Source organism: Hyperolius riggenbachi, chromosome 6 (assembly GCF_040937935.1).
Source record: "Hyperolius riggenbachi isolate aHypRig1 chromosome 6, aHypRig1.pri, whole genome shotgun sequence".
NCBI classification, from domain to species: domain Eukaryota; kingdom Metazoa; phylum Chordata; class Amphibia; order Anura; family Hyperoliidae; genus Hyperolius; species Hyperolius riggenbachi.
This window is the reverse complement of record NC_090651.1, coordinates 367,926,322-367,952,948: the sequence shown is the minus strand read 5'-3', so window position 1 is coordinate 367,952,948 and position 26,627 is coordinate 367,926,322. Positions and strand designations below refer to the sequence as shown.

The following is a 26,627-nucleotide window of genomic DNA, read 5'->3' as shown; positions in this document are numbered from 1 at the left end:
ACAGTTAATGACGTGCTTGGCCCTCAAGATTGCCAATATAGTGCCCTGATGTTGTATACCAACTCCTCTCCAGAGGCAATCCTCATGTTAGGCAGTTTTCAAGTCCTAAGCACATCAGTGTGCAGAAAACAGTTCAAACAGGCAATGAGATTAGTAAGCAGGTAGTGGGTTATGCAAGGGGAGAGCGGCCGGGCACATGGCTAATTAATATTCACTGCACTCAGTGACGTGCAGTGTTTACTTCCTGGAGCGGCCGCTCTGTGCGGCGATTGGCCGGGCGGGACCATGTGATGCCGCATGCGTCCAAGAGTACGCATCACGGCATCACAGACGCCAGAGTGAGCTGCACAACGCGGCTCACTCCGACATCCACACCAGAGAGCACCAGGCGTTGCGTTAGGGGCACGTTATGTGCCCTATAACGTCCCCTAAAGGCAACGTCCTGGTGTGTAACTAGTCTAAGGCAAATGACAATTCACAAATAGCTCTCAGTCCAGTCCCAGTTGCATCCAGCCAGCGATGTCCCCACAACAAGGGTCAACAATGGTGTACATTTTATCTTACCAGCTCCAGGCGACAGCTAATGGAACCACCAGGATAGGGAGAGATGGTCATGATTATATGATGTGGTGGAGTCGACTTATACATGAGTCACAGGCAACACTGAGTAATGTGTGTACTATAAGTGACATTCCGATATGCAGCAATTTACCCAGCGGTAGATGATACTTTTTTGATAAAGGAAATGCCAAGAAAACACCGGTGTGACAGTCCTGGCCACAACAATTTAGAGGCGAAGGGGGAAATACTGGCTGCAGGAAAGGGAGTAAATAATTGCTGCACTCGGGGGCCTGGAGGAGGTATTGGCTGTACTAAGGGACAGGAGGAGTTAATGGCTGCAATACTGTATGCAGTGCTGTCATTAACCCTTCCTGATCCCCAAGTGCAGCCACTAACATTGCTGGGTAGACTTATACCTGAGTCAGAGCAAAATTCTAGCTTAAAGAGACACTGAAGCGAAAAAAAATATATGATATAATGAATTGGTTGTGTACTATGAATAATTACTAGAAGATTAGCAGCAAAGAAAATATTCTCATATTTTTATTTTCAGGTATATAGTGTTTTTTCTAACATTGCATCATTCTATAATATGTGCAGATTACACAACACTCAGCATTCAAAATGATTCTTTCAGAGCAGTCTGTGAACTAATGACCTCTCCTCTGCCAGAGGAAAAGTAAATAGTTAACTAACAGTTGAGATAATAAAAGTCAGAAAACAGCCCTCTCCACGACTTTAAAAGTCGTAGAGATAATGGCTTTTTTGTATAGAGATAACAACTGGAGTTTCTTAACTCTTCCTGTACTGGAAACTATTAGACTGATGCATCTGATCTTAATGTTTTATTTCTTAGCTGTACCACACATACAAATCATAATATCATAGTTTTTTTTTCGCTTCAGTGTCTCTTTAAGAGGGTCACATATTGGAGTCGACTAATATGAGGTCGCCTTATATATTTGAGGATATACGGTATTTTAGGACCTTATCAGACAATGGTACATTGGTTACATTCGTTTTTCTAATTCATTTATGCCATTTTTATATCCAACCATCATATGTATTAATGCTGAGCTTTGAAACACTATATTGTGTTAGGGATTTCATGACTCGGGGCGGTCCAGCCTTGTTTTTAATTTTTTTTTCTTGTTGGCCTAAATAAAGTTGTTTGTACCGCATAACGTTGCTGCTTCTTTGCTCCATTTTTATTATTTAAATATAGGGGTACATATCTTTTCTTTGCAGTTCCGTAAAGTTTGCCTCAACCTGAAATTTTTCGCAACTCTCTGACAGTCACTAGCGGCGACTTAGAGTACCTGTGGTCTCAAAAAAAAATTAGTTAGATGCAAACCTCAGTTGGGGGACGTCCACAATGTTCCAGAGGGTTTACAGTCTTCTTATGGCCCTCTGATCCTCCACTGCAAGCCCAGGAATATATTTAACATTAAAGGACAACTATTGCAAAAACAATAATAAAACAAATATATATATATTTAGATTTCTCTGAGTAAAATGCATTATAAGTTAGTTTTTTTTGCTATGTTGCTGTCGCTTACAGTAGGTAGTGATAATCTGATGGCTCTGATTTGGACTCATGAAGGATTCTCTGATATTTCTTTACTTACCAAAAGCACTTACTGAATGACAAGTGTTCAGTCCAATTGCCAAAATAGTGTGTAAGCGATTAGGAAGACTGGTCAGCATCTTTGTATAGATCCTTTCCAGGGATTGCTTTTGTAAAGAACAAAGGAAATACCGAGAATCCCCCATGACGAGATGGACTAGTCCAAATTCTGTCAGATTGCTCCTATCTACTGCAAGTGACGGCAACCTAGCGGAAACCGTAATTTACAGAACATTTTACTCTGGGGGAAAAATGATCATGTAATACCGTATAAACTCATATGTAAGCCAACCTGCATATAAGCAGAGGTACCCATTTTTCCCTCAAAAAAACAGGAAAAAGTGATTGACTCTTATATAAGCCTCCTCCCCAGTATTGCCCCTCCACAGCCATATGTGCCCCCCAGTACAAGTTACCCTTCTTTACCATAGTAGAATGAGCCCAAAGGATAATACAACTGTGTCTCAAGATGTCCGTAGATGGCGTCATAGATATGAGGCACAGCGATTGCCACACAGGAAGAATTTCCGATCATTGTACCGCTCCACAAGCCAGGGGACGCAGGTAGCATTGAGCAGCGCACTCTGCACACCATGTTGCAGGGGATGGGGGGCCGGACACAGCAAGGAGCCAGCTGGCAAGAACAGGATCACAAATTCATGATACCTGTGCTCTTCTGCACAAAAAAACCTGCTCCACCATCTGTTTATGCTCCACTGACTCGCATATAAGCCGAGGGGATAACTTTTCAGCACATTTTTTTGTGCAGAAAAATTAGGCTCATCTGCGACTATGTATTTTAACTTCAACAATTTACAAGTGGAATACTGTGCTTGAGGCCCCACTCTTCTCCGTGTGCGAGCATGGCTGCGCAGGTGTGCAATATGCCCTGCATAGTAGCACAGAGCCACTCGTGCATGGCTTTTATCAATGTGCACCAGCCGCTCTCTGCTACTATGCAGGCACAATCCTTACTGATGCATGCGCAGTGCAACCATGCTTGTACCTGAAGGGGAACGCGGCCGCCAAGATGGAGAGGGTCCCGGCCAGCAGCGGAGGGCTCAGAGAGGTTCGGAGAAGCCTCTGACTGATCCAGAGGTGTCCCTCTACTGAGGTAAGCATCTCACTTTTTTATGGTTACAGGATTGCTTTAACACCAGAAAAGTGTGCATTGTTGGTCATTAACTGACCGTTTTGTTTTACTAAGTGATTTTCATAACTGCATTTAGTCTGGTTGTGCTTCAGTTTATTTCTCTCTGTTTCAGACTCCTCTGGCTCAGAGCCAGAGCCCACCACTGTCGCCCGCCAGAAGCCCGTCAAGCAGCCCCCCGCTCGTAAATACCGCCCCGTGTCCAGGGCCAGGCTCAGAATGACCAGGTGCGGCACATGCCGAGGCTGCAACATCACCGAGGACTGCGGGGAATGCGTCAACTGCAAGGACAAAACCAAGTTTGGGGGACCCAACACCAAGAAACAGTGCTGCGTGTAAGCATGTGACCCCTGCCGCCTGTGTCTGAATCTGCCACGTTTTCACTGTCCTAAGCATGTGACCCCTGCCGCCTGTGTCTGAATCTGCCACGTTTTCACTGTCCTAAGCATGTGACCTCTGCCGCCTGTGTCTGAATCTGCCACGTTTTCACTGTCCTAAGCATGTGACCCCTGCCGCCTGTGTCTGAATCTGCCACGTTTTCACTGTCCTAAGCATGTGACCTCTGCCGCCTGTGTCTGAATCTGCCACGTTTTCACTGTCCTAAGCATGACCCCTGCCGCCTGTTTCTGAATCTGCCACGTTTTCACTGTCCTAAGCATGACCCCTGCCGCCTGTGTCTGAATCTGCCACTTTTTCACTGTCCTAAGCATGTGACCCCTGCCGCCTGTGTCTGAATCTGCCACGTTTTCACTGAAAGGGTAGCCAAGTTCAGCCGCACACTGTACAATCTTGATTGTCCTGTCCTGCCCACATTTACCAATGTTGTTAGTGCAAAAATGAAGAAGTGAAAAACCTGGCACCAAATGCAATGCAGCAGGGCAGACCAACCAGAGCAGGGACCAGGAGCGTGCTCATCCAACACCTTTCAATGTAGAGAAGAGAAGTACAGCGGGGCACTGCACCCTTAAAAACCCTTTATTCCGATTGGGTATACTGCAGGTAAATTGCAGTGGGGTTATCAAGTGCCTGACGGCTGTTTCGAAACAGCTGTCAGACACTTGATACCCCTACTGCAATTTACCTCCTGTATACCCAATCGGAATAAAGGGTTTTTAAGGGAGCAGTGCCCCGCTGTACTAATTTTTTTTTTTTAACAGTAAAACTTCTCTTATCTTACCATTGATATTGTACCAGGACTAGAGTTGGTCATTGAGATGCTAAAAATTCTGGCCTGCATTTATATGGTTTGCAGTTTGGAGTTGGGTCAATCAGAATAATCAGGAATTGTGTCTTATTGGCCCAACTCCAGCCGAAATTGTCAGCTTCTCGTTGACAATCTCTAACATAGCTTTATCTGAACTACCTACATGGACTCAGGACTTCCTCTATGCTCTGAAAGATAAGCAACAGCATAATAACCTTTACAAAAAAACATTTTTGGTACAGCCCCCCGAAAAGTCCTACTGAGATTATAAAGTGTACCTACTTCCTGGTTTCATGGGAGCACAGAAATGGTTAATACCCTGTGTTTACATATAGCCTGTCTGAAAAGCACAAACCACAGATTAGATAGATAGAGCTGACAGCTCAAGTTACAGTGGCTCATTACTATCTAAGAGCTAATTAGACAGGCTGTTATCTCTAAATACAAAGTGTGAGTTTCTCTGTGTTTTCCTTCTCTCCTGTGGAAGAGTTTAGGTCCAATGTGGCAGGTTTTAATATTAAGATTGCGCAGTGCACAGCCAGCTTAAAGGACAGCAGAGCTCGAAATGTTAAAGATTGGATCTACTTACCTGAGGCTTCATCCAGCTGCAAAAAATCCAAAAAAGCTTTATTGGCGGGACCAAATACATTTAGCATCGCCATTAGCATTAACATGAGGTGTTTGTGTGTGTGTGTGTGTGTGTGTGTGTGTGTGTGTGTGTGTGTGGGGGGGGGGGGGGGGGATTGTGGGAATAAGTGAACCGTATAAGAGGTTAGGGTATATACAGTCCATAAGGGAGTGGGGGATATAAGGGACAGTGTGGGGGGCTGAGAAATATGGTCCATTGGAGGTGGGGAGGATATAGGGGGCATTATAAGGGGTATACAAGCCCGTAGGGTATCATTTTCTTCTCAGTTGGTGGCAGGTAGCCACTATTTGCACGGTTGTTTTCTCTAGCAGCTTGTCTGTCTGGTCTCTTCAGAAGATCCCCGACCACAGGTGTGGTCGTGGAGTATTTGCGCATGCATGGGTGCTTCCGCATGCCTCTCTAGATTGTGCTCCTGTGGCCAGGAACTTCTGCACTCGGGCAGTTGAAGACCTTTGAAATAATCTACATAGACAGTATTGGAGGCGCTCAGGGTAGATAAATATCCTTGTGACTCTGCAGGGACTTTATTCACTTTTATTTTTTATTCACGGTCCCTGTTCTGTTCTCTTCCAGATACCGGAGATGTGAAGTAATTGAAGCCCGAAGAATACAGAGATTGTCCTCGAAAGGTGAGACCATCTCTGATATATCCAGATCACAGCCCGCCCTCCTCAATGGTGTCGCTTTCTAATTGCACATCTCAAGCCCACTGCAAAATGGGTGCAACATAAACATTTAAGGACATTATTTACTGGAATCAGCTGCTCGCATTCACATTTACAGGATTTTTTGCGAGCCTCTCCCATCTTCTGGAATTCCTTTCCAAAACACATCTGTCACTCTCCAAAGCTTGAAACCTTCACGTGCACCCTAAAGCGCACACATCGGACAAGCTTGCAATCTACCTAGGCCAGTGATCTGCAAACTTGGCTCTCCAGCTGTTAAGGAACTACAAGTCCCACAATGCATTTGCCTTTAAGAATCATGACTGTGGCAGTCACTCTTGCAATGCATTGTGGGACTTGTAGTTCAGTTACAGCTGGAGAGGCAAGTTTGCAGATCACTGACCTAGGCCATTCCAGATTAGAGAACCCAAAGCTGCATAAAAAAAACCACAAAAAAACCCTTCCTCCTGACACCAACTGTTGCCCCGCACGGCCCCCTGGAATATATCCAACAAGAGCTTGTCAGTATTGTTGGTATTTGAGTTTCGGGACATAGGGTTCCCTCCCTGTTGCGTCTTGTAAGGTGCTGTACGGTTGGTTAATTATATTGCCTGCCACTTCTGTATGATGATAAATTATTATTAATAGTTATGACCTTAACATATTTAAAAAAGTGCAGTCATTATTAGGGATGATCAATGAAATAAATGTAGGCGCAGTACTAATGGTAAACAGAACATTACTTACATAGAACAGAGTGTAGCATTTTTTTTTTTACTTGTAGCTAAAAGAAAATCTGAATTGGAAAAAAAGTTAGATATTCATTATTGTAGAAGGAAAGGCTTCTCCGATCCTTGAGCCCTCTGCTTCTCGCCCGGGACCCTCTTCATCACTTCCTCTGTGCAGGAGCGGCTCTGTGGTACTGTGCAGGCGCGTGACTTACATCCGCGCTGGTCCACGGAGGAGAGTGCGGCCGCGAGCACCATCATTTACATTATTGTTGAATATTTTCTAGGGTTCCCAGCGCACAAACGGAAGGGCGTAAGAAGATCGGGGAAGTCTTTGGAGCGTCCAGAGGCTTCTCTCTGCAGTGGTGAGTATCTTGATATACAATGTGACTATGGGCCCTCTTTGAACTCTAAAAAGTACTAATAAACGTACACCGGTACATACAAAGCACACAGATATATCTATATGGGTCGCCACACACTGAGAGGGGGAAAAAAACCCTATTGAACAGATTGGGTATATGTGTGCAGGAGCTCAACATATGACATATGAAGAATCCAGTCTATTAAAGTCTATTGGTATCAAAAATCCAGCTTCAGGCAATAATGCCACTAAATCCCTCACCGAATCAGGTGGCTGATTTTGTTACAGATCAGCATATCAAGCGGCTCATAACCATCCAGCGATCTTCTGGCTTTCTCAGTATCTAAAACGATACTCACAAATTTGTAGAATATATTCGCATATAGTAAAATCCTTAGAGTCCAAAGCAGCCTGCAGATTTTTCCTATCGCGTCTCCCAGTGCGACTTCCGCCAGAAGCCGCGCCTGACGTTGCTAGCCTTCGGTCTAGAGGGTAGTGGGGTGGAAACACTAGGGAAGAGGAGTTAGCAGATGGGGCAGTGAGTCTCCACTGTGACCTACAGCAAATTATAGGCTTGTCTGAAAAGGTGCATTTTGAGAATACGTTTGAAGGTTTCCAGGCTCGGAGAGTGATGGAAAAGCTGCGAGAGGGAGTTCCAAAGAGGGGATACTCGTGAGAAGTCTTGGATGGGGAAATGAGGAGTTGACCAAGCTAGAGGACAAGAGGGTCTCCTGAGAGGAGTGAAAGTTCAGGGTGGGATAGTATCTGGAGGGTAATGAGGAAATGACAACTTATGTAAACCTTTGTATGATAGCGCGAGGAGTTTAAACAGAATCCTTTGGGTAATTGGTAGTCAATGGAGTGAGGGGCTTCCTCGGAGAAGCAGGGGGAGAAGTGGATGAGACGGACAGTAGAGTTTTTGATAGACTACAGCAGGGGTCAGGAACCTTTTTGGCTGAGAGCCATAAACGCCACATATTTTAAAATGTAATTCCGCGGGAGCCATACAGTATGTTTAAAACTGGGACAGTAAGGCTCACGTCCCTGTTGCCATGGTGATGTGTATACAGTTTATCTGCCGGGCAGCGGAAGTGTCAGACAAGTCTTCAGCTTTTCTTGGGTTTAAGCAACCTCAGCACTTTCCCTGAGAGCCAGACAGGAGAAATACAGACTAACAGCTTGTACAGTCTAGGTGACTTGGGGGTTGATTCACTTTGTAGGATGAGATCCCCGCACTTTGGTCCAATAGCCTGTCTGTCAAGTGACAGGCAGCCTATTGGCCCAATGAAAGTGCGGAAATCTCGCCCTACAAAGTCACTGGACCTGACAGGGCCCAGAGTGGGACAATGGGAGCAGCTTTCCATTTGCGGTAGCATACGTAAGTTAGTAGTGCATGGTGCAGCAGTAGCCTGCACTACTTTGAAAATGTTACTTGAGCTGCCACACTAAGCTGCGCTGCTTGAGCAGTGTAGCTTAGTGAATCAGCCTCTACTGATTTGAATATGAGCCAGATGTAGCCATCAAAAGAGCCACATCTGGCTCCCGAGCCATACATAGGTTCCCTACCCCTGGACTACAGAGTAGGGTGCTACAGTAGTCAAGGTGGGTTATGGTTGGAGCATGTACAAGCATTGTGATTGCCTCCTGTGAAAGGAAGGAAGGAATGAATTACGGCCTGTTGGAATCTGCTACTAAATGCACTTTTTTATTATTATTTTTTTACACGATTACTAATGCATGAAAAAATGAATTAGGATTTTCCAGAATAGCAATCAAACCATTAACCACATTATTATTCTTGCTTCCCTCGCAGGCCGTAAACACAGCAAACTACCCCTAGCCCGGGAGAGCCACACCGAATCCGACGAATCTTTCCTCGACATTGGCCAGCACGACGGCACAGAAACAGCTGACCGACTGGAATCCGGTGGCCAACGCAAATCGTCCCGCCGCTGTGTACGACAGCGTCCGTGCTACGACCTCTTCCCCGACTCTGAAGATTCAGACTACGAGCCGAGTCCGAGCGTTCCCCGCAGGAAGCCGCGGCGAGAGTCCGGTAAGAGCAGTGAAGCTTTGTACCTTGTGGTCTGACTTCTCCATGCCTGATGTTCTCTTGAATCCGGAGAGCCTCCCTAGCCTGTTTGCTGTCTCTGCTCTATACGTTTAGTTTTTAGCGACGTGTTTTCTAGGGGGAGAAAAAAATCTGTTTCTTGTCATGTCACAGATTTACTTCCTCAGGACTCGGAGGAGCAGAGTAAGCCGCGCAGAGCCCCCCAGCAGCCCGTGATCCTCCGTGCCAGGTCTGGCCAGGAGCAGGTGAGTCTACAGACAGCGGCGAGTCCTCCGAGGGGTCAGTCCACTTCACACTGGTGTTTCAGTTTCACAGATGAGATGCTGGCCAATGAAATTATCTACAATAGCTCTTTCTATCACTAATGGTGGTGTCGCTGCACTATCAATATGAATAAAACATTGCTTCCACAACCCTTCTCTTTTAAAGTGTACTTTAATTATAAATGACAGCTTGCTTTAAAGTGAACCAGAGACAAAGCACCCTCATGTATTTTACCATATAAATCAGTGGGAACATTAGAGAAAACACCTACACTGCTCTCTGTTTCATTCTTCACTGTTCAGATTGTTTATTAGCAGCCCTGATAGTATCCCTGACTGAGCATTCAGTCTGGCTTTGCTCAGGAATCACTATAGCTGAGTCTGTCTTCTCTGATGTCTTTTCAAGCCCAAAACTGCCCCTTCTGGCTTTGCTCAGGAATCATTATAGCTGAGTCATTATAGCAAAGCCAGACTGAAAGCTCAGTCTGGGATTTTATCAGGGCTGGTAACAAGCAAGCTGAGCAGTGAAGAATGAAACCGAGAGCAGGGTAGGTGTTTTCTCTGATGTTCCCACTGATATATATAGTAAAATACATGAGGGTGCTTCTTCTCTGGTTCACTTTAAAGGAAACCAGAGACTGCGGATACTTTTTTTATACTTGGGGCTTCCTCCAGCCCCATGGGCACAGATCGCTCCTACGCCACCATCCTTTTCTGTCTGCAACTCCGGTATCGGGTCCCGTCCCTTCAGCCAGTCATGGCCAGTCTGTGCAAGTGAAGTGCGCCCTCCTGCGCACCTGCTGGAGAGATACGTAAATAGCGCACTTCACTTGCACAGACTGGCCGCGACTGGAGGAAGTTACAGGACCCGATACCGGAGCTGCAGACAGAAAAGGATGGTGGTGTGGGAACGATCCATGCCCATGGGGTTGGAGGAAGCCCCAGGTAAGTATAAAAAGGTAAGTCTCTGGTTTCCTTCAAACCTAATAAATTGCCAGAAGATCTTAAATCGCACATAATTAGGTATGATTCCGCTGCCTTCCCCCAAGTCTGTATTCCACACATGGTCTTGAAATACCTGCCCCCTGTTTGAAATTGGGCCCAGGCAAAATTTCAAAGTGCGACTCCGACGGCATGCCATTTATCCGACTAGGCAGCATTTCCCGGGGCAGCTCGCATGCTGAAATAGTGGAAACTGACCCTTACCATTGCAGCAGCTACTGATTTTGAAACTTTCTAGTGTAGAGATTAGGCTCGGTTCACATTAGGTTTTGCCAACGGAACCAGCCGTACGGGTCCGTGAAAAAATGCAGCAGGACCCAATTTTCCGGGCGGTTTCGCTCAGCAGAACGGAAACTGAAGGTTTTGCAGCACAATAGAAACCTATGGAAAACTGACTATTTACAGCACGCTGGCTGTAAAAACAGACCGGTTTCCCGGATCCAGGTGGCTGGATCTGTATATCTGGCTCCGCAAAAAAAACGCTAATGTGAACCGGGCTTTAGGCTCTGTGCAGCAGAGGGGGAGGTGCAGCAGTATCAGAACACACACACTGCAGGGCTGGGTTAGGCTTCGGTCTGAACGTCCTCACGTATGAGAGGCCTAGTGATCAGAGATAAATGCTTTGCTGCAATGAAGAATGATCCAGGCACTGTTTCTTTTGATACACAGCTGGTTTATTTGTTTCATATCCAGCAGATGAATGGCAAACACTTTTAAAGAGTATTTGAGGTTAATGACAGGTGATGTCTTAGCAGAAGGGGATGTCACGGGGTTAAATAGAATAGAATACGCTTTATTCGCCAAGTACGACGGGTGTCGTATTATGGAATCATTTGTGGTACAACGGCAGTTGGCATGGTGCAGTGATCTGTAAACTTGGCTCTCCAACTGTTAAGGAACTACAAGTCCCACAATGCATTGCAGGAGACGGCCACAGTCATTATTCATAAAGGCAAATGCATTGTGGGACTTGTAGTTCCTTAACAGCTGGAAAGCCAAGTTTGCAGATCACTGGCCTAGTGCAATAACAATATAATGCAATTGCAACAACAACAACAGTGCAATAACAACCACAACAACATAGTTCAGATGTTCAAATACATACCTGTCCTGACGGCTTCAGGGCAGAGGAGATGCTCCGCCCCCTCCTCGGCAGTTCGGCGGCTGCCATGTTTCCGAAGACTGACAAAGGTCTTCAGACACCTCCACCTGCATGGCCACGGCCCGCCCTCCGCTCAGCATTTATCAATCAGGCCATGGCTGCCAAGCTGGGTGAGGCACACAGGTGGGTGTGCACATTCTGAGAGGAAGGCGGAGCGATCACCTGCCTGAGGAGAAAACAGGACATCACTGTACACAGACTGCTTCGTAGTGGCATTCAATGAGTATTATTCTGGCTGGCATGCAAATTGAATGTAGTTTGGAACTGGAACAATCAAAAACGGTAGGAATTAAATTTTTGGCCCATTTCCAAGCTGCATACAATTTGCATTCAGTTTGCAAGGAAGTCTAAAGCCTCATCTACACGGTACAATTTTCCATTAGATACACGTATCTATTAAGGGGCCCATACACCTAACGACGTTCCCGCCGATACACAGCAGATTCGATCACTGTGATCAAATCTGCTGTGAAATCGTTACGCAAACGCTGACAGAACGATTGATTTCCGTACGAAATCAATTGTTCCCGTCAATCTGTCCGTGCGGAAGATTTTGCTAGATCGCCGGCGGGTCGGGAGTGTGTCAATAGCGGCGTTCGAATGTCCGACCGGCGCTAGCGGCAATACATTACCTGATCCGGCCGGCGCGTATCCCCGGTCTCCGCTGTCTTCTTCTCCACGCTGGGCTCAGAGTCCAGCTGGCTTCACTGAACATCCTGTCCCGGCAGGAAGTTTAAACAGTAGAGCGCAGCTTCACAGATTGTGACCGGTTTCATGCTTAAAATCGATTCACAATCTGTTTGCAGTAAAAGCAGCCATCAGATTCGAACAGAGAGGGATCTATCTGTTGGTCGATCTGATGGCAAATAGACCAGTGTATGGCCACCTTTAGATAAAGCTAATAAGAAATTGCATCGTGTGTAGACATCCAAATGGTTTCAGATCAATTTTGCGATAGATTTTGCTAAGTACGCAAAATCTATTGCAAAATGTAACGCAATCTGATTGGACCAGTTGGAAATTATCTAATAGATTTGTTTAATAGATCTGATCTGACGGAAAATTGTACCATGTAAATGGTCATTTCATAGACCCATCTCTACTGACGAGCGACTTGCATAGGACTCCTCTATCCCAGCCCAGTCAATGAGTTGTAGATACATCTTATGTTAGTGTCCTCAATCTTGGTTGTGTGACTGGAATACCCAATGTACTTTGCAAATTGAGTAACATGGCTGCCACCCAATCATGATAATCCCCTGGCTTAAATCATTTGGCTCTGTATTTGGTTTTAGTTTATTCTGTATGATGGCGAATGATAGGAGAGAACGACTTGGTTGCCGGGGTCTCTTTCTGTGCGACCTCGATTGATGTCACCAACCATGCTCCATCTGTTACTGAAACACCTGTTTTAGGTGAACTGACCCTCACTGTTTCTCTTCCCGCATCAGCAGTGCAACCATTCATTGTTCTCTCTCCTCACGCCCCGCAGGACTCCGCTTTGAACGGCGCGTCATCCAAAGTAAAGTCCTCTGATGGAACCCATCGATTGCGCGTCGATTTCAAGGTGAGATTTTGACAGACGTGAAGACCAGAGGAATAAGCGATTATTTTTACTTACAGCTGCATGTTTTCAGCAGCAGTGTTAGCAGAAGATAATTCATGTAAGGTGTCATCAGTCAGGTTAAAGGGTTTATTTTTACAGCAAGATAATCAGATTTACTTACCTGGGTCTTCTTCCAGGCCGCAGTGCGCTGCTGTCCTCTCCGAAAGATCTGGCTACTGCACATAAACGGGCTCACTTGCGCACCTCCTCAGTTTTGCTTCTGTTTTCTGCGCATGCGCGGTTTAAGTCTTTGTGTGCGCACGTGTGGAATGTTCCCGGCCATGGAAGCACAGTTGAGGAGCCATGCAGACGTACCCTCGCTTGCGCAATAGCCGCTGACACTGGGTGACACTAGATCTTTCTGAGGGGCCAGCGGGACCCTAGAGGAAATCTGAGGAAGTACAGAAAGGGACTTAATAGACCACTGGGGCCTGGAAGACGCCCCAAGTAAGTAAATCTTCCCCTTCTTTTAGTATTTCTCTAAAGTGTACCTAAAATGGGGCCACAAAAAGACATACCTGGGGCTTCCTCCTGCCTGATCGCTCCCACACTGCCCTCCTCTGACTCCCCATTCGCCCACAATTGGCCCCGGAAAGGCTTTTGGGCCGTGGGCAACCTCGCATGCCCTTGCCCTCACGTCACCAGGAGCGTTCTGCGCAGATCCCGGCGACATATATGTGGAGGGAGCGTGCATGCGCAATTGGTCCTAGGCTGGAAGTTGGGGGGCCAATTGCGGGTGAATGGGGTGTTAGGAGTGAAGCGTGGGAGCGATCAGGCCAGAGGAGGGGCTGGAGGAAGCCCCAGGTTTGTGCTTTGTTTTTGTTGTGGCCCCATATCAGGTACACATAAAAGCAGTTGTGCAGATTAAAGTTTTTAGCTTTTGTTTTTATCCGTACTGTATGGGACATTATATCATGTGCAAAGCATATAATTTTGTGCATTGCATATAAATAATTTTTGCATATGGGCCGGATTCACACTAGGATTAAAAACGGTCCGTTAAGCATAGAGTTGGGCGAACTGTTAGCGCAACTGCAGCCGAACTGTTCGGCTGCCCAACCTGTCATGTGGCTGTGGCTCTTACTACTTCCGGGTCGCAATGACCCGGAGTAGTACGTCTGCGCTGGCCCGGCGGAGCGCGTCCTAGATCGCGCTCCCGTTGCCGGGCACTCTCTGCGCATGTGTGTGACGTCACTCACGACGTCACACACATGCGCAGAGAGTGCCCGGCAACGGGAGCGCGATCTAGGATGCGCTCCGCCGGGCCAGCGCAGACGTACTACTCCGGGTCATTGCGACCCGGAAGTAGTAAGAGCCACAAATAAATGACAGCTTGGGCAGCCGAACAGTTCGGCTGCAGTTGCGCTAACAGTTCGCCCAACTCTAAGCAGCACAAAATGGACCAAACCTAAATGGATGTGAAGGAATCTTATGTTAATCAATGGGTTCTTTTTCACAGTTCTCCAATCAAACGGATCCGTTTGGCCCATTTGGAGTGCAGGTTTGGAAGCGCCTGCATTCCCCCCCCCCCCCCATCCCCCACATTGACTAACCTGTCACATTGACATAAGTCACGAATGAAAACCTGGTGCCCAAATAAAAACCAATCTGATGGATCAGTTTTTACGCAGATCAGTTTTTAATCCATGCGGTGTGAACCGGCCTTCATTTTTTTTTTTTTTTATTGTTACCCACCTTGAAAAGCTTTACTCCTGCCAGTTTCTGGTGCTGCTTATTTGACAGAGCAGCAACTCTCTTAACCCTTCAATCATCAGTCATTGTCCAGAACAAGACATCGGGGAGGGGCATCAGCCAGTCTTTCCCTCTGAGCGTGAAGCTGGCCCCGCCCACCTCCCCTCTGTGTTTGCAGAGGAAGAAAATCCCACTTTGCTGGCAGCTCTGTACTTTGTGCACAGACCTCCTTGGAATGACTGCTTCAAGTAATAAAATTGTGAAAACATGGTCCCAATTCAGGAAAGGTGGGGGGGAAAGGCTGCGCATCCCTAAACACATGCTGCAATTGAATGGTTAATCGCACAGGCATACACCGCCTCTGCCAGACTGAAAAATGCATGCCCTGCATCCAAGACAAGTGCTGGTCCCAATTCAGTTTTACGAACAATAAATAAAAATCTGGGGTAGCTAGGGCTTTAAATTCCAGTAATACTGTTATGTTAGGTTGTGTACTACAAAAGTCAGAAACTTCTTAGAATAGAATTGATCCCCCCGCTTAATTTTTTTCCAGTGTGCTGGAGAAGACATGGGTGATCGGAGAGGTGGTTTGCCTTCTTGCACTAGAGTGAGGATGCAACTCTGCATCAGTGGAGGGGGCAGGGTCAATATATTTTCATATTGAGGTGCTTGGTCCCTTTAAGTATACTTTAACATTCTGTGGGCGTGTCTTTCAGGAGGACTGCGACCTGCAGAACGTGTGGATGATGGGCGGCCTCAGTATCCTAACATCAGTCCCCGTAACCCCTACCCACGTGTGCCTGCTGTGCGCCAGCCGTGGGCATCATCAGGTAAGGCATGCTTTTGGTGGCAGCTAGGGGACGCTGTGTGATCTCCACTGACTCTGATATCCTGCCTCTCTCTCTCTCTGCAGTTTTTGTACTGTCAGCTATGCTGTGAACCCTTCCACACGTTCTGTTTGGAGGAGTCCGAACGACCTCTTCCTGAGCAGGAGGACAGCTGGTGCTGCCAGCGCTGCAAATTCTGCAATGTCTGCGGGCACAAGGGGAAAACCAAAAAGGTAACTGGGTCACCCATGGGGAGGCGGGGCTATGTAGCGTACCTGGAGTGGGCGGGGCTTTTTACTAATCATCCATTTCTGCTTCCTTTTCTGCAGCCTCTACTGGAGTGCGAACTTTGTCAGACAAATTATCACATTAACTGCCTTGGACCAAATTATCCTGTTAAACCGCAGCGCAGTGGGAAAGGCTGGGTGAGTGACGCCATGTCTTATGCAGTGATGCCTAACGGCGCACACGCCGCATTACTCTATGGAAGCTAGGACCACCAGAACTAGGTAGTGGCTATGCAGTCTTCATTAAAGATAAAAATAAATATGTAGAAGGGTTATAAAGTGAGATGGAACTCAAAATGTAATTTTTGCTCTAAAACATTAAAGCGGAACTGAAGAACCTTTAAAAAAAAAAAAGTTTTACTTATCTGAGGCTTCTGCCAGCCCCCTGCAGCCAACCTGTGCCCGCGCAGCTTCTATGCGATCCTCCGTTCCCCGCCACGTCTCACTTGTCGTCACGCAGCGGATACTTGACTTCTAAGTTTAGGTCCACTGCGCCCTGGCCACGCCTCTTACGCATTCCCGTAGCAAGGAGCGTACTGTGCAGACGCAGTAGGAGAAAATCTCTACTGCGCCGTACGCTCCCGGTCATGGGAGCGTGAGCGAGGATGTGCGTGGCCAGGGTGGCGCAGTAGTATCCAGCTGTGCGAAGTGAAAGTGAACCGCGGCATGGGAACGAAGGATCACCTTGCAGCTGCCTGGTCACAGGTCGGCTGTAGGGGGCTGGCAGAAGCCCCAGGTAAATGAAACTCTTATTTTTTTTTTATTTTTTTTAAAGTTCCACTTTCAAGAGAGACTGTAGATTCTTAAAATTCAGGTTTTTATTTTAAAATTCTCTTTAATATCAATGCCTTAACTAAAACGCTGCATCCCCACGGCTGCACACTAACTCTTTCCAAACTCCCCGGAGCACACTGCGGGGAGCGCTTCCGTGAGAGGCAGAGCTATGAGCTGCGGCTCTGCCTCTACACGTGTCAGCGTGGATCGCCGCCTCCGCCCGCCCCTCTTAGTCTACCTTCATTGAGAGGGGCGGGGAGAGGCGGAGATATGCGCTGATTGACTCACATGGAGGCAGAGCTACAGCTTTAGGCTCTGCCTCCCCAGGCAGCAAAATCCACGACCAAGAAAGTCGTGGATTTTGTTTGTGGGGAGTTAGGTGGGATTTAGTTGGTGTTCAGCCGCGGGGATGCAGCGTTTTAGTTGGGGCATTGATGTTAGAGATTTTTAAAATAAAGACCTGAATTTTGAGAGACTTCAGAGTCTCGATAAACACAGCAAAGAACAAATATGAAACAGTATATAGGTGGCCGTAGGATAATCGATGGCCTATCAACGTGCTAAGCTTAGCACAGCTTTCAATGGGATTCTCCTGTGCTAAGCTTACATACTAATCCAGGTCACCATTTAACCACTTGATGACCCATCCTTTACCCCCCCTTAAGGACCAGCGTGGTTTTTAGTGATCTGTGCTGGGTGGGCTGTGCAGCCCCCAGCACAGATCAGGGTGCAGGCAGAGAGATCAGATTGCCCCCCTTTTTTCCCCCCTATGGGGATGATATGCAGGGGGGGGTCTGATCTCTTCTGCCTGCGTGTGGCTGGCGGGGGGGCACCTCAAAGCCCCCCTCCGCGGCAAAATTCCCCCCTCCCTCTCCTACCTGCTCCCCCCCCCCCCCCCCCCCCCCAGTGATCAAGGCTGCACAGGACGCTATCCGTCCTGTGCAGCCAGTGACAGGACGTCCCCTGTCACATGGCGGCAATCCCCGGCCGCTGATTATTTCCGCTTGTGTTTACATTTAGCCTGCGAGCCGCCATCGGCGGCCCGCAGGCTATTCACGGAGCCCCCCGCCGTGATTTGACAGGAAGCAGCCGCTCGCGCGAGCGGCTGCTTCCTGATCAGCCTGCAGCTGGCGACGCAGTACTGCGTCGCTGGTCCTGCAGCTGCCACTTTGCCGACGCACGGTATAAGCGTGCGTTCGGCAAGTGGTTAATCTATTTGATAATGTATGGAATATTTGGGTGGCGTCATCAGATGTTGATATTCACCACTTGGATATTAATGCCATGGTACAGGACCTCTACATTTAACGTATAACCCTTAGTGTGCTGTCACTAATGTTTATTATGTACCTTATGTATGTTAATCGATTGTTACGCAGTTGAAACTTCCATATTGTATGACTTGGACTACTGCTCTCATAGTTGTATCTTTGGTGATCTCTCTGGACTATTAGAGGACAAATTGGATCGGACATGTTGGAAATAATCGATCTGAAAGAAAATCTGCCAGAAAATCTGTGTGTACCTAGCATAACAGCTGATACAAATCCTGCAAGTAATCTGTAGTCTTGTCTACTTCCTGCTTTTACGAAGCAGACATATTGTTAACATCCTGTGTTTACCAATTAGATCTCTGCTGTGGTAGTCTGCTGACACAGGGAGAGATCAGATTACGATTTGGAATTAGACACAAATGAGTGGGTTTAGATAGGCTAAACTATCTAAATACGGTGCATTTCTCGGTGCAAGAGTTGAGGTCCACTTAAGAGCTCAGCACAGGCTTACTACAGCACAACGAACTCTGATCATTCTGGAACAGCAATCTTATCAGTTCTAAGTGAGCATTAACCCTTCCCATAACTTAACCAATTCACTTCCAGACCTTGTTTCCCCCTTATGGACCAGAGCAGTTTTGACATTTTAGCTATTTATCTACTTTATCTCTGCTTATGACACCTAAATGAAATATCGTTTTTTTCAAGACTACCTAGCCTTTCATCCTACGGCATTTTTTCCTTTGAACAATTTGGTTTTCATTGTATTTTAATTGGAAAAAGAGGGGGTAAAAAGAAAAAACACATTATTTCTCAGTTTTACCAATTCCAGTTTAAAAATAAAAAGCACTACTGTGAATAACACACACATTTTGTTTGGCTACTTCTACCATTTATCACAAAACTTAAATTATGTTCCTTTCACAATTTATGGTGACGATATTTGATTCTTAAATAATGGTACAGTGTGCATTTTTGCCTATGAGCTCAGAAAATATAAGTATTTTTAATGGTTAAAATCAATCTTATTGGCTCAGGGAACATATATTCCCTTTCACCAATTAGTGCTGCAGCAGATAGTGCCGTAGGTGTGCACAGGAGCGAACCCAATCAAGCACAGCACTGCTTCAGCTACCAGGCGTATATCTACGTTCTCTTGTGGCTTAGATGAAGTCACAGAGGACATAGATATACTGTAGTGGTGGGAAAAGTGGTTAAAAACCAATCATGGGTTTAGCTATTTGTTTCATGCTGTTTAATGTTTTAGACCGTAGATGAAATTTGAATTTCATCCCACTTTAAGCCAATAAAAGGTTGACTTGTTGATTGGCTGTGTGTTTTTACCTTTGCTGTGTCCTCATTTGATGTTCTCTATGTAGTCCTGCTCATCCTGCATTCGCTGTAAGAGCTGCGGGGCGTGTCCTGCCGTGGAAGCCGACTTAGAACTCACGAAAGGCGGCAACCTGTGTATGACTTGTTCCGCCTTATACAATAAAGGTGAGGTTCCTCCCCTTGGTGTGTGCATTATATACTTTTCATCATCTTCTTTTGTCTATTGATGTCTCCCTTCTTCATTCGATAGGAAACTTCTGCCCAATCTGCAGCCGCTGCTACGAAGAGAACGACTATGAGAGCAAAATGATCCAGTGCGCCAAGTGTGAGAAGTGGGTGCACTCTAAGTGTGAGGGTCTCTCCGGTGAGTGACCTCCTCCTAGCCTTACCTGTGAGGGGTGGTCAATAATATGCTAATAAGCCCAAGTTGTAAATTTTATGCAAATTCTTGCAGCTTGAAAATAGACCACTGAAATCATTTTGGTATGTTTTTATTTGTACAGATGAAGGCTATGAGATCCTTTCCAACCTCCCGGACAGCGTGATTTACACCTGCACGCCGTGCCTGGGGGACGCTGGCGCAGACTGGAGAGAGGCCATGGTCACTGAACTCGGTGCTGGATTCCGGGAAGTCGTTCAAACCCTGCAGACCTCCAAAGTTTCCAGTCCGCTCCTGCACTGCGCGCAGGTAATGCACCCCCACGCGCCATGCTTGCACCGCACTCCTGAATACTCGGGGAGTATGTGGGGAACGGGGAGTACTCACCTGAAGGCCATGATGTCTAATGCTGGGACATACGTGAATAGTCTGGAATGCATAGTTTCAATCGAAAGATTAAAGCGCATCCGAGATGAAAATCTAGCTATAACAATTAACTTGTCTATATCTTATCTAAAGTTTAGATAGTTTACACAACAAATCTAGCTGCAAACAGCTTCAACAGTTTATGATGATTTATTCCTGTTATACAATGACAGTGGCCATGTTCTGTTTTTCACATCACACAAAGGCAAGCTGAAACTGCATCTCCAGCCCTCAGCTCACTCCCATCTCCTGCTCCCTCCTCCCCTCTGCCTCTGAAATCTCTGGTTAGTAATCTGCTCCTCCTCCTGCCCAGACTGAGCTCCCATAACCCCTTGCTACATGGGTCTGAGTGCCTTGGAGTTTTGGAGAAGCTGTGGGCGAGGCTTGTTTAGTTTATAGGGAAAAAGAGTATTAAAACAAACCAAAAAAAGTATTTGGCTTGAGGAATGCCCTATAAACTATATGAAAGGAACACAATTATGCAATGAGTAAAAGTTTATATCGGATCCACTTTAATAAGAAAATAATAAGAAAAAAAAATAGGTTACCTCAGATTTGATCCAGTTAGACCGCTCCATTCTCTTGTCATTTAAACCCCACCCCGAGTGAGGAAAAATTTCAATGGGCAAACATTGACTTAAATCCCACATAAGGAGATAGACTAGTCCAAAACCTGGCTTGAACAGGCCCTGAAAACCTGTACACACTTACAGATTTAGCATTTTCATCACATGCACACATATCTACAAAGTAAAAAGATTATAGGCTCCAGTGGAAGTTTGGTGTCCTCTAACCCCTTGTGTTGGTGTTTGCTTCCTCTTGTAGTGCTCCGGAGGAGAGGATGGAGGAAAGTGTCTCCATACGCCCTGCAATCTGGAGTCTATGAGCCGGCTGCTGGATGAAGGTTACTACAGCACCCTTGTAAGTATCAGTTCCACATTATTATCAGGCTTCCTACCCATGCTTTAGTGTTTATCTTGATTGAAAGTGCAGTTCCTCCCTTGTAAGGTAGTTTAGGTGAAGAAAAATGTGACTGGAGATAGCAACAGAGTCCAGAACTGTGGAAGAGAGGTTCTCAGAGATTAGCCAGGCAATTCGCTCAAACTGGAGGCGTATAAACGCCCAGTTTGAGCTACGCTAACTCACTTTGAATATGCAGGCGCCTCCTGTCAATCAGCGGTGGGTGTGAGCACGTGCGCGATCCCGACACTTGTGGCTAAGTGATTGGTGAACAGGAAAATCTGTTCCCTAAGCCAATCAAAGTTGCTTGTGTATGAATGAACATGAACTTCAATCAGAAGCCATGTTCATTCATAAAAAGAAAGTTAAAATTATAGTAAAAAAAGGTAATCAAACACTTCCTGGTCACACAAGATATTGTGTAGCACCATCTTGTGGCCAAAAGGTAGAATAAAAATACACTAATAAATGTACTCTAATTATAAGGCTCAGTTCACATCATCAAACACAGATAGCCGTGCACTCAGGACGCAGCGAGTACAAACGCGCACCATCCGCGTTTGTGTGCGTTGTGTGGCTGATCCATTCACTGAAAGTGAATGTGATCGATTCACTGAAAGTGAATGGGTCAGCTGCGCATTTGGGAAAAAATGCGTGCAGCATGCGTTCCCAGACCGCACTTGTACTTGCATGCAGTGTGAACATCAGACAGTGCAGTCTACGGACTTTCTGATGTCGTGCGTGTCGCCTCCTGCACGCGTTCCCGAAACGCGGATGGAACCGCGCGCATTGTGAATGGGGCCTTAACCTCATCTAACCACCCGTAGTTACCAGATTTAAAAAACACTTGTACAAAAAAAAAAAAAAAAAAAAAAAAAAAGTGACAGCATTTAAAGAAAATACTCCTGCAAATTTTTTTTTTATAACAATGGCCCTTGTCATGTGACAATTAGAAAGGGTGAAAGTGTATTTATTTTATTTTTGCCTTTATGTCCTGTCCCTGTAAAATGCCTATAAAAAAACATATTTTTGGGAAAAATTGTTACACTGTAAAAGCCTAGACTGTCCTGAAAAAAAACCCCACTTATCACCAGCTCAGAAGTAGCAAGTTATTGCTTTGTCAGTTGAAACAAAGCTGCAAAGTCAAAATGGCCAGGAACCTGAACTGGTTAGACTTGGAAATGGCCAATGACACTGTGATAATTCTAGTTTATGTGCATGTTGTATTCAGCTTGGAATAGGGAGAGGCTTAATTTGGCAGGAAGGTTATAGCCCAAGTTGCTTGCTGTTTGCCTTAAAGTTAACCAGAAGCGAAGCACCCTCATGTATTTTACCATATATATCAGTGGGAACATTCGAGAAAACACCTACCCTGCTCTCTGTTTCATCCTTCATTGCTCAGCCTGCTTCTTATCAGCCCTGATAAAATCCCCGACTGAGAATTCAGTCTGGCTTTGCTCAGGAATCATTATAGCGGAGTCTGTCTTCTCTGATGTCTTTTCAAGCCCAAGCCTGCCCCCTTCTGGCTCTGCTATAATGACTTAACTATAATGATTCCTGAGCAAAGCCAGACTGAATGCTTAGTCAGGGATTTTATCAGGGCTGATAAGAAGCAAGCTGAACAGTGAAGAATAAAACAGAGCAGGTTAGGGGTTTTCTCTAATGTTCCCACTGATATATATGGTAAAATACATGAGGATGCTTCATCTCTGGTTAACTTTAAATGATCATTCAGTCTGGAGTTAGCAGCATTTTGTTGATTGTCTCCACTTATACTCTTTATTCCAGGCCTGTTTTAATGACGACTTGGTGCGAATCATCCAGCGAAACATAGAGAACGATGTGTTTAAGGATGGTGGCAAGGCTCTCAAGGTGTTTTATGTCAAGGTGAGTGACCGCCACGTCGGGGCAGGGGTGTGATCCGGGGCTGCAGGCGGTAGCAAGAAGTAGGATTATCTGTTCCTACACTGACCCTTCCAGGGTACCATAGCTGCAAGTTGTCAGGGCTTTAAAGGGAAACTCCGACCATCCCTGTGAGAATGGTCCTGCATGTGGCTACAATGATGCGATAAAACCACAGGCAGTTGGATGAAAAGAATTAATATTTTTTTTATTTTAATTTTAAAAGTGGAATTATCATTTCCTATCCTGCTGATTGGTAGATGCAGTATTTTGTGGTTTCTATTTGCTTTGACTCACATCATGGTCAGTGTTATGAGTGGAGAAACCTCACCTCCATTCCCTTACATTGAAGGCTTGCAGAATAACCCATGAATAGCTGTTGAAGCGCATGTAAAGAAATCAGAGCATCTTATTTATGTTTGGAGGCCGGGTTTCTGTGTTTTCTAGCAGCATGTTTCAGAGGCAAGAGAATGTACATATAGACTAAGCAGCACAGAGGGTGAGGATTCACTTATCACCATTTGCATTGCTGTCTCCCCACCCCGATGACCTGAACTCTCTTCTGAGCGTCATGCATCGCTGAGTTTACTCTTGCAGATCAGTAACTAAACTTCGTAAACACAGAGGGACTGGTACTCAATCCCTCGGGTGACAGCACATAGCCAATGCTGTACGGATGTGTCACTAGCCTCTAGGCAAGCAATATGTCTGTTGCTGTGAAGGGCGCTGGACAGACAACGAGTGACGCACAGCAGAGCTCTGGGCTCTGTATGGCTGATATTGTGGTGAAACCCCTCCCACAGTGGGATGTCAGGACCATGGTCCTGACAGTTTCCTTTCTGTGAACCTCATTGCATTGTGGGAAATAACAGATGTTTACAGCTGGGTCCAACTGCCAAAAAAACAAGCAACATCTCCTTCTTCGGACATCACCTGCCAGCAGTAAAAATGTCCCCAAGTGATAAATGTCAGAATGTAAATCGGGGAGAGGAAACCTTCTACAATAGGAAAACACTGACTACATCATTTATACATAATTGTAAAGATGAAGCACTTTTTTTTATTTTTTACTACATTTTCACTAGAGTGCTTTTAAAGAGGAATTTAACCACTTGCCGACTGCCCACCACCAATAGGCTGCGGCAAAGTGGCACCCGCAGGACCGCGTAACGCAGATCGGCGGCACCTGAACAGCCGGGGATCGCGCGCAGGGATGTGTGCGCATTGCCGGCATTAGGCTCCGCCCACCCGCGACGTCAACCCACCTGCCAATTAGCAGCGCCGGCCTGTTGTTAACACCCGATCTGCCGCATAGTAAGCGTATAATACACTGTTTGCACCTAATCACCCATCAATCACCCTCTATCACTATCTGTCAATGCTATATTTTAGATCAGGTCCTAAACTGCCCCCTGGGGGCTCCTGATCACCCCCCCCTCCCCACACCCTCAGATCTTTTCTGATCACTGCTGGTCTCTACAACTTAATTGTGTCTGAGACCAACCGTTATGCCACACAATACTCAATCGCCAATCCAAGAAGCTACCATGCCCAGCCTTTTCGGTGGAAACCACTCCGTTTCCGAACGTAACATTTTTTGGGGCCTTCTCCTTAACATGGGTCTAGTCAAAAAGAATGTATTGCGGTCTTATTGGTCTACGCACCCAATACATCACATGCCCATGTTTTCTGCTGCCATGTCCAGGTCACGATTTGAGAACATTTTTATATGCTTATCTAACTACACAGTGCATGGACTACTTATATATATTGCCATTCAAGCCTTTTCTTGGCTGGAGGTGCTCTTTAAATACAGGCGATGGCATGCAAATACTGCTTATTTTAAAAACTGAATACTGTGGTGTACTTATCCGGGCAGCCATTATGAAGTAGTACCCAGCCAGTCTTCCCACTAGACCTATCTGCATGTGTGCTCCGTTTCATACTAACCTTTGCTTTCTCTCGTCTCTGTGCAGCTCATGGAGAAATGTTTCTGCTGGTTCACTGTGGAGGATTCCAAATACTGGGAGAAAAAAGACAAATCCGTGGCCAAGTAAGTTTAGAGCGTTTCAGCTTTGTATTCTTTCCTCTTATTGATGGGGAGACTGATATCCCATCCAGGCTCACACTGCAGTGGTGGGCTGGAGATACAGTGAGAGTTTATGGGAAGGACCTGACTTAGGAGGGCTTCTTAGGGAATCTTTGGTGCAGAGGTCAGAAGTGATCCAGCAAACCTGAACTGTTTGTGATTTAAGTTGTTAGTTGTTTCCAAGATCATGTCTTCTTAAAGGATACCCGAGGTGACATGATGAGATAGACGTGTGTATGTACAATGCCAAGCACACAAATAACTAGGCTGTGTTCCTTTTTTTTTCTTTTTCTGCCTGAAAGAGTTAAACATCAGGCATGTAAGCGGCAGTTCCTGTCTGAGTCAGGACTGGGTCAGACTACAGTGATAAGAAATTACTATTATAAAACACTTTCTTAGCAGAAAATGTCATTAAAGAACAGGAAAGAGATAAGGGTTGATAGTTCATAGATTGTAGCTCTGGCATACTTCCATAAATGTGTCATTGAGCAAAAACAGTAAAAACTTAAAAAGTAGATTTAAATATAAAATAAAACAGTGGAATATCTAAAAAAAAGTCATTTTTAGGAGGAGGATATTTATTTCATTGGTCTATTTTCATCTCAGGTGTCCTTTAATTAACTTATCAGGCTATAGTGAGTTCTCTGTCAAAAAGATGGCTGAACTGTGCAGTCTGTTGTAGAATGAATGATATCCAGATGCTGCCTAACAAAGCCACATGGCAGTGTTTTATTGACTTATTGTTACTGAGGAGATGGGAACTGCTGCATCTAATTACTAGTGGGTAGCTGCTGCCCATGCAGGGTCCAGGGTTAGGGCACCACTCCAATGTGGTTGCTGCCCTCTCTTGGCAGAGTCGATCCTGAAGCTTCAGAGTCTGAAGTTTCATCTAGTGTATGGGCACTGCAGATCCACAGGAACCTCCATGTAAACAGACCTCACCTGAAAAAGCGAAGAAAAGAGATGGAGAGCCCTTGATAGTCTAGTGCATTAGATGTCCGGAACAAAACAAAAAGTAATAAATTGTGGTACTCACAAAGGTGGGTTACCGCTAAGGTAATCGCAGGTGGGGAGATAAGGCCCGACCCCAGTCGGGTTCAAAGTCACTTTCTGTATACAGGAAAAAAAGATGGGGTATTTACCCTCCACCGAGGGCCTCTTCCATCTCATTGGGGTTTTTTTTTTTGTTTTTTTACACTTTGTTGGCTGTCGCAGTGTTGCTCTGCCTTCACCAATTAATCACCATCCTTTTGACGAAGCTGTTCTGTGTTACAGCGGAGTTCTTCCCAACGCCTGGATGCCACCCAATTCAGACCACACCTACGCCCTGTGGCAGGATAGAGAAGATGGTGCTCAGACTAACGGAGAGGTGCAGCAGCCTTTGTCCCCCCAGAAAAGTAAGTGTGTGTTTTCTGTGGTTCCTAGCGGCAGTGTGTTCTGCTGCAGCCCTTCATGCATCTCCTGTGCTTCCAGTCAAGAAGGAGAAAGAGGACCTGTCATCTCACTCGCAGGACAGCCGGCAGTGCGTGCTGTGTCTGAAATACGGGGACGATGAGCCCAAGGTGAGCGAAGCATCGCTTCTCTGTAGAATATAGCGTCATGTCTCTGTATCGCCAATTCTGACTCCGATGAT

General features: G+C 46.0%; 1 protein-coding gene across 2 annotated transcripts in view; it reads left to right on the top strand.

The window, feature by feature from the left end:
* The window catches only part of KMT2B (lysine methyltransferase 2B), a 105,032-nt gene that overhangs the window by 44,683 nt on the left and 33,722 nt on the right, over nucleotides 1-26,627 (top strand). The window contains exons 6-22 of one of the 2 annotated variants that reach the window (XM_068241869.1): nucleotides 3,454-3,673; nucleotides 5,765-5,820; nucleotides 6,872-6,949; nucleotides 8,762-9,004; nucleotides 9,173-9,264; nucleotides 12,939-13,013; nucleotides 15,461-15,574; nucleotides 15,658-15,804; nucleotides 15,901-15,996; nucleotides 19,286-19,403; nucleotides 19,489-19,602; nucleotides 19,742-19,926; nucleotides 20,869-20,964; nucleotides 22,792-22,890; nucleotides 24,882-24,958; nucleotides 26,270-26,391; nucleotides 26,468-26,556. In XM_068241869.1, coding sequence (XP_068097970.1) covers nucleotides 3,454-3,673; nucleotides 5,765-5,820; nucleotides 6,872-6,949; nucleotides 8,762-9,004; nucleotides 9,173-9,264; nucleotides 12,939-13,013; nucleotides 15,461-15,574; nucleotides 15,658-15,804; nucleotides 15,901-15,996; nucleotides 19,286-19,403; nucleotides 19,489-19,602; nucleotides 19,742-19,926; nucleotides 20,869-20,964; nucleotides 22,792-22,890; nucleotides 24,882-24,958; nucleotides 26,270-26,391; nucleotides 26,468-26,556 — 2,021 coding nt within the window. The remainder of the gene's footprint in view (nucleotides 1-3,453; nucleotides 3,674-5,764; nucleotides 5,821-6,871; nucleotides 6,950-8,761; nucleotides 9,005-9,172; nucleotides 9,265-12,938; nucleotides 13,014-15,460; nucleotides 15,575-15,657; nucleotides 15,805-15,900; nucleotides 15,997-19,285; nucleotides 19,404-19,488; nucleotides 19,603-19,741; nucleotides 19,927-20,868; nucleotides 20,965-22,791; nucleotides 22,891-24,881; nucleotides 24,959-26,269; nucleotides 26,392-26,467; nucleotides 26,557-26,627) is intronic. The other variant, XM_068241870.1, reaches the window with a different exon arrangement.